This window comes from Talpa europaea, assembly GCF_964194135.1.
Source record: "Talpa europaea genome assembly, chromosome: 11".
Classification (NCBI taxonomy): Eukaryota; Metazoa; Chordata; class Mammalia; order Eulipotyphla; family Talpidae; genus Talpa; species Talpa europaea.
In genome coordinates, this window is record NC_140078.1 from 72,150,619 (window position 1) to 72,164,587 (window position 13,969).

Sequence of the window (13,969 nt, forward strand, 5' to 3'; positions counted from 1 at the left end):
TTATCTTGAAACCGGGCCCTTGCTATCTTGCATCTACCTGACAACAGTCTTGAGGCTTCCACAAGACAACTCTCATTTCCTTCAAATGCAGTCCTGGACTCACTGTGTGTCTGCTAGTACCTCTTGGTTTCCTGAGAAGTATTTGTCTCTGCAAGGTCCCATAAGCAGAAATAAGCTATTTTTCCTCTAACCCTTTGCACTACCATCTCTCCCAAGGAGCCATTGTCCTCTTATACCCTAAATACCCATATGCCAGTGGTTTTATGTCCCTGTGTGTAGAAGCAGTATAGGTGATCTTTGTTTTCCAGAAGGTTTCAGAACTGTAGCAAGTGAAAGGAAAGGTGTTTGTTTCTTTTTTCCTTCTTCAGCTTTTGGGCTGGGAATAACCTACCACTGTCCTATCCCAGCTTCTTGCCATAAAGTTACAGGAAAATAAGCCACTGAGCAGGTAGCATGGGAAGCATCATTGCTGGACCTGACAGCAAGAGCCTGCATGTTTGTCCCCAGTGAGTGTTAGGTAGGTAGCACCTCATGGGTCTGTGTTGATCTGCCTGATTCTACTCTTTGCTAGATTATTTCTTGTATACTTACCTATCTGCTGGAACAGACACTCAGCAACTGGGTTGGAGAGTCATTCTTTCTTGAACTATGTGGGCCAATTAACTGACACATCAGTTTAGTGGCAGCAAGATATACATGGAACCCCCCCCCCCCTTTTTCTAGCACACCATCTCTGAGCCAGAGTATCCAGATCAGATCTAGGCTCCCCTCTTTATGTACTTTGTGGCATTGGGTGATTTGTTCAGTCTTTTATGTCTTCCCTTTTCACATCTTAGGTTACTTAAAAATGTAGAATGTAGAGGGCCTCCCCTATGGCGCAGCAATTGAGTGCTGGGCTGCAGAGCTGCCCGCAGCATCTGCAGCGTTGGTTCGATCCCCGGCCGCTGGCGAGGGTCCCACATGGTGCGACAGACCTCTCCTGCCGCGCCTGCTACGCCCCTCAGCAGTGTATTTCGTCAGTCTGCCTGTTCTGTTCCCCATTCTGGCTCTGGTGAATTCTCTCACCCTCCCGTGCTTCTGACTGTACCCAGTGCTTGTATAAATGAATAAATAAACAAATTATTTTAAAAAAAAAATGTAGAATGTAGAAACTTACTCTCACACTAATGGGTGCCCAAAGTTCAGTATGTAGCAAGGTTGTGCTGCCTTCATGGACTCTAAGGAAGACTTTGACCTTGCCTTTTCAGTTTCTAGTGGCTGACAGCATTCCTTCACTTGTGGCCATATCCCTCTTTGCTCCATCTTCATATCATCTTCATTTCTCTGTATCGTCTTTTCCATGTGTCTCTTATTAAAGATACTTGTCATTGGACTTAGGACCTACCAAATAATCCAGGATGATAGCCTCATCTCAAGATCCTGAATTCATCACATTTTCAAAGACCCTTTTTCCAAATAAGGGTATGTTTGCAGGTTCTTAATTAGAACATATACATGTCTGTCTGGAGACCACGTCTAACCCAGTATACGATGTTAAAATGTATGTTTCTTAAATTTAAAAAAATTATTTACCACATAAAGTAGAGCAGTGTAGTAAAGAAGGAAATATAGTGCCTGGAATTAAAGTATAGACCTTAGGTGGTGAAAGGGTTCAGCACTGCACTATGAAGCAGTCTGCAGCCTCTGCAGCATGAGTTCAATCCCCGGCCGGCCGACCAGGGGGCAACCCACATGGCGCAGCTGACCTTTCCTGTTATACCCGCTCCTCACCTCAGCAATGTATTTCAGTCAGTCTGCTTGTTCTGTTCCCCACTCTGTCTCTGGTGAATCCTCTCACCCCCCATATCTCTGGCCTGTACCCCAGCTCTTGTATGCATAAATAAATAAATCTTAAAAAAAACATGGTGATATCATCTAAAAAAAAATAAAGTATACATGTTAGGTTTTTGTTGTGTGTGTGTGTGTGTATGTATGTGTTTAATGCTAATTGTTACATTGAGTTCTTAAAAAAGCTGAAGAGGCAAGGTCACAGGATAATGTGGTAGAAAGAGAATTGGGTTTAGAGTCATAGACTCAAGGCTATATTTCCCTATAAGCTCTTTTTTTTTTATAAATTTTTTTTATATATATATTTTTTAAGATTAATTTTTATTTATTTATTTATTTATACAAGCGCTGGGTACAGTCAGAAGTGCGGGAGGGTGAGAGAATTCACCAGAGCCAGAGCGGGGAGCAGAGCAGGCAGAAGGACCGAAGCACACTGCTGAGGGCCTCCCCTGTGGCGCAGCGGTTGAGCGCCGGCTTGCGAAACTGCCCACAGCCTCTGCAGCGCCGGTTCAATCCCCGGCTGCTCCCCGGCCACTGGAGGAGGGTCCCACATGGTGCGCAGACCTCTCCTGCCGCCCACTGCTCCCCTCAGCAGTGTACTTCTGTCCTTCTACCTGCTCTGCTCCCTGCTCTGGCTCTGGTGAATTCTCTCACCCTCCCTCGCTTCTGACTGTACCCAGTGCTTGTATAAATAAATAAATAAATCTTTTTAAAAAAAGATTAAAAAAATAATAATAAAAAATAAAACCCATTAAATATTCACTGTCAGACCTAAATAGGTAGGTTTGGCAAACTACAACCTGCCACCAGGTCTGGCCCATTTCTTACGTTTGTATAGATTGCAGGTTCAGAATAATTTTAATTGTTCACATGGTTGAGAAAAACTCAGAAGAAGAATGTTTATCACATTAAAATTATGTAAAATTTACAGGCCAGAGTCCATAACTAAAGATTTATTGGACATAGCCACACTTATTTGTTGCATATCGCCCCTAATTGCCTTCATGCTATAATGGCAAAATTGAATAGTTGTGAGAGAGACCATTTGGCCTGTAATAAAACCTGAGTATTTACTGTCTGTCTCACTCTTTACAGAAAAAGTTTGCTGAAAGTTCTAATGTCTCAGTATGGAACTGAATACTGGAGTTGTTTTGCAGTTCTTGTCTGTAGCATCACCTGTCATTAATTTCAGAAATAAAAGGAAAAATAGGCGGCCCACCCCCACCCCCCGGGGTGGCGCAAGGGGTTGAAATGCAACCCATGAAGCTCTCTACAGCCACTGCAGCCTAACCCACTGCAGCCAGGGATCAACCCACATGGCACAGCAGACATCTCCTGATTCGCCTGCTGCTCCACTCAGCAATGTATTTCAGTCAGTCTTCCTGTTCTGTTCCCCACTCTGTCTCTGGTGAATCCTCTCACCCCCCCCCCCCCAACACCTCTGTACCCAGTACTTTTTTTTTTTTTTAAAGATTTATTCATTTACACAAGAACCCCGGGGTACAGGCCAGAGGCATGGAGGGTGAGAGGATTCACCAGAGACAGAGTGGGGAACAGAACAGGCAGACTGACAAAATACACTGCTGAGGAGAGCAGCGGGAGAGACAGGAGAGGTCTGCCGCGCCATTTGGGACCCTCGCCGGCCGGCCAGCCGGGATCGAACCGGCGCTGCAGTGGCTGCAGAGAGCTTCACAGCGTGGCGCTCAACCACCTGCACCACCAGGGGAGGCCCTGTACCCCAGTTCTTTTATGCATAAATAAATAAATCTTAAAAAAAAAAAAAGTAAAAATGAAGTAATAGTCTTTCTCTTTTTTCCCCTGTGATTCTCTGTGGCCAGTGCTTCATGGTGAAGGTAGAGATTTTTTTTGAAAACAGGTCTTGAAAATTCTAATCAGTGTTACTTTTTTTTTTTTTTTTAAATATTTATTTATTTATACAAGCACTGGGTACAGTCAGAAGCGCGGGAGGGTGAGAGAATTCACCAGAGCCAGAGCGGGGAGCAGAGCAGGCAGAAGGACCGAAGTACACTGCTGAGGGGAGCAGCGGGCGGCAGGAGAGGTCTGCGCGCCAAGTGGGACCCTCCTCCGGTGGCCGGGGAGCAGCTGGGGATCGAACAGGCGCAGCAGAGGCTGCGGGCAGCTTCTCAACCCAGCGCTCAACCGCTGCGCCACCGGGGAGGCCCCAGTATTACCTTTTAATGGTGATTTCCCAGTACTGACCAGTAGCTTTTTGTACATACCTTCCCACAAATTCTCTGGAAAGCTCAATCTTCACTGAGCCACAGTGCCTGGACTGTGCACTGACTTGCTGTTAGACTCCTTCTTTCATTCCCTGTGGTCTTGCTTGACATTGTATCCTCAGGAAGATATTTGGCAATCTACTTCACCAAAACTAACCAGAATTAACACTTTTTTTAGGGATGCCTTTTTTATAATTCCTTCTTAAAATTACCTGCCTACACTAGGGTTTAGAATAGATACTACACAGACTTGCCCATTATCCATACCTTCTCTTCCTCCCCCCCCCCCCACCGCCCTTGCCTATATATATATGTGTATGTATGTGTGTATATATATATGTATGTATGTATGCTCTTGTTAGTATTTCGTATTCTTTGAAGGACTAGGCATTTGTCTGTATATAGCAAACTTGAGCATTGTGTGATCCCTTTCTTCCTAGTACACTAACCTTACTACTTTAAATCTTCCTCCACAGGTCAAATACCAGGACCAGGTTCCATGATGCCTGGTCAGCCTATGCCAGGTCGCATGCTTCCCACTGTTGCAGCCAACATCCATCCCTCAGGGAGTGGCCCTGCCCCTCCTGGTATGCCTCCAATGCCAGGAAACATCTTAGGACCCCGGGTACCCCTTACGGCACCTAATGGCATGTGTAAGTAGCACAGTGCGAGAGATGCCTTTCCCCAGGGTCTCTCTGGGAGGGCTGTAAACAGGGAGGAAGTCTTGGTTGCCTTGTCTGTGGTTTGGCAAGTCCATGGACAGTATAACCTGTGACAGTGGATTCCAAAAGACCTGTTTTTGTCGGTGCTCTTCAGCACTCTCAGTAGGAGTTTGCACAGGTGATAAGTGCTTTCAGTCAGTTGGGGTCACATACCAAAAGCATTCCTTTCTCACTTTAAGCCTATCTAGTTTGAATCTTGGTAAACATACAGAGTTTCTGGGTGCAATATTTCCCTACAGGAGACTTATGGATATCAAATTCACAAGTGGTGAATAGGAAGAATAGGAGCTGGTTTAGAACAGGGATAACCAATATGTTTTTGTAGCCACTCCAATATATTGATAGTGGATAGTGGCTGCTTAGACCGTGGGACCGTGTTGAAGAATGAATTTGAAATCCCAGCAGGCTGAGTAGAGAAAGCGCAGAGGCAGGTGAGCTATGTCTACAGAATGTTATATGCAACATAACGTCTATAGGATGTTATGTACAGATAATTTCTTCCATAGCACCCTTATTCTCCTCCAGCTCTGTACTTTAGAGGGTTGCTTCAGAGGCCCTGCCCTATGGTTTACTCCTGTAGATTTTCTCAGTGAGAATGATCCCAAAATGCAGTCAGTAGTGGCCCAAATAGCCCAGCCCCATCTTAGCCCAGTTCATTTGGAAATCTGTATATGCCACAGAGTTTGCTCCTATCCACAGTAGAAAGCTAGGACACATAGGAATTCCTGGCCTCCAAGAGCTTTAGTTGGGTAAGCAGGTAATGAACACATAGTTATAGAGGATTCACCCAGAGGTTAATAATACTATGACATGCCTTGAGTACTCTAGTAATCCAGGACGCTTCCCAGGTTGAAAAGATAGGCTGTAAGAACAACGGAAGGTGTTATTTCTCTTTGGTTCCCTAGGGACTCGAACAAAGTCCATTCACAGAAGAAAGTAATTTAGCTAGTCACATAGGATCGTGAAAATAGAAGAAAAACTATCTCCCTTGAGTTCAGTGGTCAGAGACTGTAGTATAGTGGGTACCCCTTTTCCTTGGCAAAAAAATGTTTGCCTTGCCACCTTATAGGTAATACATGTTCAGGCCTACCAAGATAGTTCACCAGTTTGCCATCTATATTGCAGAGATAGTATCATTGGCCTTTACCACCTTCATGTCGTGCTGCTCACCCATGATTTGTGACTGCAGTAATCTATCCTAAAGGACATGCAGTGGAGCAACTTGAAAATGTGAAGAGCTTGAGTCTCCCCCTCCACACACACACTTACTGCCACAAACAAATATTTCAGGGATTGTGAACCTCTGACTTGGCTCTTGGGTACTGGGCCTGAAAAAATGGCACAGGCAGAGGGCTTCAAAATTCTTGGTGAGCTTTAAGGATTTGGTGGACACCTCCTGGGTAAAAGATTGGGTGAATTGACTGGTAAGCAAGGTTACACTTAAATAATTATTTGTTTCATATGTTTTCATTTCTGGCACAAATTTAAAGGTTTAAAAAGCCCTGAATTAAACAATCTTTAGGGTTCCTTTGTACATTGAAGTTGAATAGGAAAGAGCCCCATATACTCATACTAATTGTTCCCTTCAGGACCTGACCTAGTTTTGGTCAAAAATCCAAGGACTGCAGTTCAAGAGCTGTGGGGCCTCCTAGGAATGTCCAACCTGTCAGCAGCTGCCTCAAGTGAAGCTCTCTGGCCCTGGTGGAGACAGTTAATCAGCAAGAACTTACCGATAATCTCTTTTGTGCCCAGCTAGACTGGGCACTGTGAGAGAAAAGAAAGAAGATACAGAATTTGCCTAGGAAGGAGCTTATCATTTAATTGAAGAAATAAAATTAGAAGATTGCCATTAAAATACAATAAAATTAAAATATAATTAAGTTCTGAAAAGGTCTGGAGTGATTCTTGGAAGGGGTAGGCCTTAAAAGGATTGTGGGATTGATTCAGACATTTTCCTTCCCTCAATCATTTGGAATAGGTTCAGCAAGATGAGCAATAACCTGGAGGTTCAAATGGGTCTGACCCACATAGACCACAGTGGGCAGCAATGTCTCATAGGCTGCACTAGCACCTAGCATAAAGAAAATTACCGCGTGTCATTTTTCTCTGAATGGGCTCTTTCCAGCCCTTGTGTTTCCAGCAATGACAAGTTACTCTTGAATGTGTTTGCAGATCCCCCTCCACCGCAGCAGCAGCCACCACCACCACCACCTGCAGATGGAGTCCCTCCGCCTCCTGCTCCAGGCCCACCAGCCTCAGCCGCTCCCTAGCCTGGAAGATGCAGGGACCATCCACCCAGCACCACCAGCTGGAGTGGAGATGACAAGACTTGTGTTCCTCAGCTTACTTGGGTTTCTTTCAGGATTTTTCTCTCACAGCCCCAAGCATCCTAAATCTCCCCATTCCTCTTGCCACCCCTCTCCATGTTTTGACACCTTTTGTGGTAGTTCCTCAGCCAGCACCCTGGGGGAGCCTGTGGTGATGGGTATGCCCAGGTCATATTAAAAATAACCTGTTCACCCCTGTCATGGTATGGAGGGTGGGGTGGTACTCTAACAGTTTATCTGCAGGTCCTGTCAACATTTTAGTATTCTATGTCTTTGTCATTTTGCTCTCCTGCAGTTTTTGCCTTCATGCTTCTATGGATAATACTTTATAGTCAGTATCTTTTTTCTTTTGAATTTATTGCTTTAAAGGAGTGCAACCTAAGTTAGTAAGAACCAAAAAATGGTGATGGGCAGAGGGGATAGCCAGAGGAGACAAACCTTAAGGCATTATAAGTGACCTTATTTCTGCTTATCTGAGCTAAGAATGGTGCTGATGGTAAAGTTTCATGAGACTTGCCACACATAGATGCACCAGAAGTAAAAGAGATAGGGAAAGGGACCCCACCGATTTTATCCCTAGTGATGATGCAGGACCTCCACCCTGCCTGACTGAATATACTCCTCTAGTACATGATAGGGGAGAGCACAAGCATTAGAACAGACCCACTCTGTCCTTCCTCGGGCCCACTGGTTCTGGTTTTCTATGCAGATGGTTTGTTGGATTGGGAGTGAGTGTTTTTCTGAGGTCAGTGTAAGCTTTCAGGGCTGGGATTTGGGGAAGTGTTCCCTAGTTACCTAGACCAGCCAGAAAACTTTAAGGAATGGCTACCCAATTAATCTTGCCTACTATTCACTGCTTTGAGTGCATTCTTTTATCTCCCTCTTTAAAAATCCTCTTAAAAGGAAAAAAAAAAAAGTAGTTCTAAATATTTTAGCTCATGGAACTTGGTTAGGATGGCTATGGGTACAAATCCCCAAACTACCTCTTGCAGTAGCCAGGGTGAACGGAAGTTAGTGAAGCGGTACTTTAGCTTTGGGGTGGGGTTGGAGAAGGAGGGCAGGATCAACAGCCTGTAGTACCTTCTCCCTTCCCTTTCTGAGATCATGCATTCCATCTATCATGGTGTTGTCAAGGCAATGCTGAGGTACCACGGGACTCACTTGGCAGACAAAGCACCATGCTCTGAGGGTTGGGGTGCTCTGACTGGGAGAGTGGAATACTGTTCCAGAGAGCCACAAAAATGCCTTAATTTGAACCCATTTCCACCCCTGCTAATGAGTGATTTGAAAGTTCTTGGGTTTCTCCTCTTGTCCTTCTTCCCTCCCCTCTACCTTCCAGGTGGGAAAAGAGTGTTTTTGGTAGAGCTTAATTTCCAAAGCACCTGCCCTCTTCACATAATCTTAAAAGGTAGTTTCATTATTTAGAGTACAAGGTGAACACCTTTTGAATTTCTTTTCCTATATATATTCTATAAAGCTTTACATATGAGAGGGTGTAGGGAGGTGTTTGTAAAAACACCTTAGAACTTTTTTCCTTATTATAAGAAAGCAAAAAAATAGAACCACAATTAAGATTTGCCTTTCAAACCCTCAGGTGTTGCCTCTAACCAGGTGGCCCTGGTCACCATCAGAGTACTGGAACCACAGAGACCTTGTTCCCTTTGTGTATGTGTTCTGGACTCTTGGAGTGGAAATGAGCTTGTTCCTACTGGAGTTGAGTTCCAATGCATTTGCCTCCAACAAGACCCCAGTGCCTTTTGACAATGGCCAGGGTTTTCCCTATTTCCTACCAGTCTTTCCCAAAGGAAACTCATTCCAAATACCTTTTCCACTGGGGTCTTAGAAGGAAAATGGAATTCTGGTTCATTCTGTGGTCCCTTGTAACCTCAGGTCTTTAATGTGATCAATTTCAAATTTAAAAGATCCAGATGGAAATATTTTTACTATGCTGGTAATCTACAAAATACCTGAATTCTTAACACTGTTATATTTCCGTATAAGTGGTGACTTTTTGTTTTCATGTCTTTGATCTGGTTTTGTTCCTGTAATACAGCCACCCGATTTTGTGAGGCGGGGGTGGGGGGATGGGGGTGGGGATAATATGTGTTTTTTGTACAAATGTGTTTCTCATTGTGTTATTTTGGAAAAATGAAGGGAGTTTTGAGATATTGGAGGAAATTGATCAAGAAGACCAAATCTCCCTCTTTTTCACTGAATAAATAGAGCATCATTTCTGGATTCTAGTCCCAATCTCTGCATTCATTTATCGGGTTCTTCATGAGTCCTATGAAGACCCTAAATATTAAGCCCCACCTAGTCCTAATAATAGTTTAGTGAATCAGGACTTCCTGACAGACAGCTCACCTTCTTGATTCTTTTTTTTTTTTTTTTTTAAGATTATTTATGTGGGCCTCCCCGGTGGCGCAGCGGTTGAGCGCTGGGTTGCGAAGCTGCCCGCAGCCTCTGCAGAGCCGGTTCGATCCCCAGCTGCTCCCCGGCCACCAGAGGAGGGTCCCACATGGCGCGCAGACCTCTCCTGCCGCCCGCTGCTCCCCTCAGCAGTGTACTTTGGTCCTTCTGCCTGCTCTGCTCCCCGGTCTGGCTCTGGTGAATTCTCTCACCCTCCTCTGCTTCTGACTGTATCCAGTGCTTGTATGTATAAATAAATAAGTCTTTTAAAAAAAAAAAGATTATTTATGCATTCAAGAAGCGGGCTACAGGCCAGAGGTGTGGGGGTTGAGAGGATTCACCAGAGACAGTGGGGAGCAGAACAGACAGTTCTACTGAAATACACTGCTGAGGGGAGCAGTGGGCAAGACAGGAGAGGTCTGCTGCGACATGTGGGTCACCTCCCTGGTCGGCTGAGGATTGAATTTGTGCTGCAGTAGCTGCGGATAGATTCATAATGCTGTGCTTAACCCCTTGCGCCACCAGGGAGGCCCACCCCCTTCATGATTCTTAAGGATTATGAAGTTAAATGTATCTTGCCCACTATTTATTTCCATGGTCAAAGTGAAGGAAAATCCATGGAAGTTCTCCAGGAAAGACGGCTAATATCCTGGCACCTCCAAGAAAAGAGTAAGTTTTACTTGGTGAGCTAGAGAATGTTTGTCAGGATGCAGTTTAGGAGGAAGGCCTTGAGGCAGGTGATTCCATGAACCTTGATAAATATTCTTAAGACCTTTGAGCACACATAGGTACAAACCCTGAGCAGAAAATAAGCCGTTGCCTTCAAGATGCTTATTTACCCAATGAAGCAAAAGCAGCATTGTGTCTGCTAGGAGGTAACACTCAGCTCATGATGAAAATGTGCCAGGCTGGTTGTGCTTTGTCCTCTGAAGTGTTCCACATTCTTCCCTCTAATAGAGTGCTAAAGTCAACTATCTCCTTAACTTTCCAGGAGGTGCTGAGGAAAGTTAATCCTTAATCCAAACTAAAGACTGATTTCTAAGCTTGAGTAAATTCTTTTTAGAGCATAAGAAAACATGCAGTCAACCCGCCTTCCACAGATTCCTCATCCTTCTATGAGTAATTCCCCCAAAGACAATTAAGAACAGCAGTTTTCCAACTTTAATGCATACACAACTGGATCACTTGCATGATTGTTAACATATAGGTTACTGGGCCTTTGGGGCTTCTGATTCAGTAGGTTGGGATAAGTTCTGAAATTTTGCATTTTTAACAGGCTTCCTGGGTGCAGCTGGCCATGGGACCACCCTTTGAGTTCTACGCTGATTAAGAAGATTTTATGATAGAGCAAGATCTCCATAGCTGATGGCTCTCATTCCATCAGCCCCGTAGTCTGGTAAACAGGAGTCTACTGTGTGTCAGGCACTGGATCTTGCTTGCAGTGAAGTCATTATGAAGAAGGTAGAAGCCCTTATACTCTAGGCCACTTTTTTACAGGATGTGGTATAACAGACCATAAATAGTTAATATGATTATTTAAGATAGATCCCAGGTATTCATGAAAAAACCAATTGAGTTTTCTGGGGGATAATATGTATGATCTGTGAAATGGGTGTTCTTCCACAATTTTTATCTTGCTGGGTGTGGTAACCTGAGGATTGACCTTCATTCCAAGAAAACCCCCATCTGAGTAATCAGAGCATCCTTTTATTTGGATACACAATGCCGGTCTCAGGATTTCTTTGTGGAGACATCTGCCTGAGACTTATGATAAAGCTTCTTTCTACAGTTCTCAGAACTTAGCACTTCAGCTGCTCTTGTTGAAGGGAGACTTTCTCCTGGCAGCAAGCACCTTGATCCCCTGTTAATAGCTCATCTCCAATTAAGGAAGTTAGCTTTCAGAATGGAAGAGGTATGTTTTTGTTTTTTATTTATGCATACAAGAGCTTGGGTGTAGGGCAGAGGTTGGGGACACGGGGTGAGAGGATTCACCAGAGACGGGAGCAGCAAGCGAAACATGCTGCGCCATGTGGGTTAGTTCCTTGGCCAGGGGTTGAACTCGGTGCTGCAGTGGCTGTGGATTGCTTCATAGTGCTAAGATAATCCCTTGTGCCACCAGGGAGTCCCAGAGAAGTATGTTCTTGAAGGAAGTGCTCCCCTTCCTTCAAGCCTAGGACTCATTCTTGGTTTTCCTTGGGAACAGCTCCCCCAACTTCATTTCCTTGTGACTTGTTTTTAACCCTACCACCAAGCCTTGTCTTTATGTACCTTTGATCCTGAACTGAACTTGAAACAGCTGAGACAAGACTGCCTATCCAAAGGAAGAGTTACATGAACCAACCTAAACAGCTAGTTATCTCTGGGCGTACCTGGCCTTGTTCCAATTCTCATGGGACTTCAAGGGGTGAGAACCTTGTTTGTTCCCACTCTTCCTGCTCCTGCCATGCCTTGCACAATTGGGACCATTTTTATTCCCCGCTGCCCCCTCAGGCCCTTCCAAACCTATGGAGAAGAGCCCGGTGACTGATAACTAGCAGCCACCTTACCACCATCTACCCTTAGGGTATAATCTTCATGGCCATCAGCAACTGAGACAGGAAAGAAAATGCCTTACACTGGTTCTCTAGTAACCTAAAGGGCCCTCATTACCAGATGGTCAAGGAGGTTAGGAAGCAGCAGAGCTGCTAAGCCCCTTTGGAAAGGCTAGTTTCTGTGGCTGGCTTGACTGTCATTGATGGGTTCCTCATGACCACCCAAATAGAATGGGGCATTCCTTAGCCCAAACTAGTTATTCTGCAATAGTGACAGGGCTCCCAAGAAGCGCTTGGAGAAGCCATGTACTGAGGTAGCAAGACTGAGGTACACAAGCCTAGTTCCACATCTGAGGTCCTGAGTGTGTTATGCTGTGTGGCTTTCTCCTAACTGACTTGGCTTTGGAGTCCTTTCTAGTTTTGTGGCAGACCCACTTCCCAGACAGGATGACCATCTCTAGGTTGTGATGGTGTTTTCTGGAGTGAGAGCACTTAGGCAATTAAGAATGCAAAACAGCCAGCAGTGGGCTGGTGGTGGTCAGCACAAAGAATTCAGGCCCCTGACCTTGGCTCTTCCCCTCCTGGTAATGGTACAGAAGACCAGTTCCCAGCAACCCATAACCAAAAAAATGATCATAGAGCTGATAACCTGCAGCCCAAATGGGGAGTCTACCCTGGCAGAAGAGAGGCCAAGTTAGATGTCCCTTTTTGACTCTGATCTGGGATATGAGTCTGGGCTTAAGTGCTGTTCCCCATTAAGAGAGCATTGCATTAGCTCAAATACCAATGTGGAAGTGGTAGTAGAAGTAGGGCTTCCATTCTGCCAAGTGAGATTCGACCCCTGCATCTTGATTCCTCTTCTGAAATTAAGAAGCAAGAATGAAAGACCTGAGAAGGAAGGGGGAGAGAAATGGTGCCTACTAAAATGAAAAGAGTTTATAAGTCAAGGTCAAGTCCTGGCCTTACCAATTCAGCATGATACTAGACAAAGTTGCTAATTCTCAGTGTCACTTTGCAAATGTGTAAGGTGCCTGATAAGATATTTGTAGTATGGCTGTGAGGAATAAGACAAATTAGAGCACTACGAAAACTAACAACTCATTAAAATGTTATAGGTTACTACTGAGGACTTAAAACCAGGAACCACACTGCTTCCTGTCCAGACAGAAGTATATCCCCAACCATAGCAACTAAAGCAGCGCCTGCCTTGGGCAGCAGCCCCCTCGTGAAGCCAGGAACTTTCTATGCACATGGAGGGAGGCTGTAGCCATGGTAATGATCCTGTGCCTGCCTTGGTGCTGGAGGCAGGTTGCCAAACCCAATAGGAATCTCAGAGGCATGCAAAAACCATTGCTCACAAAGCATCCCTGATCCCTAAATGCATGAGACTTGAATGTGAGGCCATGGATGTAAGCTCCAGATAGGGTTTAATTTCCTTTCACTTTCTAGTTACTATATCTTTTTTAGCCTCCCTTAGCCCATGTGCCCAGAAAAAAATCCATTACATTTATTTAACAATCTGTTTCCCACATTCACGAGACTCCAAGATCACAGAGACCTGACTGATTCCTGCCCTTCTCATCACACTCCAATGCTTGGATGAGTGGCTTCCACACACTTTCTGGAACTGCCACCCAACCAGGTGCACCATGCTCAGTTCCAAAACTGCTCTTGACATCTACTAAGGAGAATAAGAATGAAACTGAATAGCAGCAGTTGATTTAAAATCCCAAAATGAAGAAAGTGTTGACAAAACTTGTTTCCAGGGCAGGGAAGAAGGTGGCTGAGGAATAGACACTGAGGAAGGAGACATTTCATCTTTTATTTTGTACCATATGCTTATTTTACTTTTTTCAAAAATTGAATTTAAAATAATATATTAAAAAGAAACAAACTGAAGTAGAGTTTTGACA

At 44.6% G+C, this 13,969-nt stretch overlaps 1 protein-coding gene across 1 annotated transcript in view; it reads left to right on the forward strand.

Annotated features, from left to right (window-relative positions):
• Nucleotides 1-7,059, forward strand: part of SMARCC1 (SWI/SNF related BAF chromatin remodeling complex subunit C1) — a gene marked incomplete at both ends in the record, with an annotated part of 181,317 nt that extends 174,258 nt beyond the window's left edge. Inside the window, 2 exons of the mRNA XM_084247855.1 lie at nucleotides 4,544-4,720; nucleotides 6,962-7,059. Of these exons, the coding sequence (XP_084103981.1) occupies nucleotides 4,544-4,720; nucleotides 6,962-7,059 (275 nt within the window). The remainder of the gene's footprint in view (nucleotides 1-4,543; nucleotides 4,721-6,961) is intronic.
• Nucleotides 7,060-13,969: the final 6,910 nt, after the last annotated feature.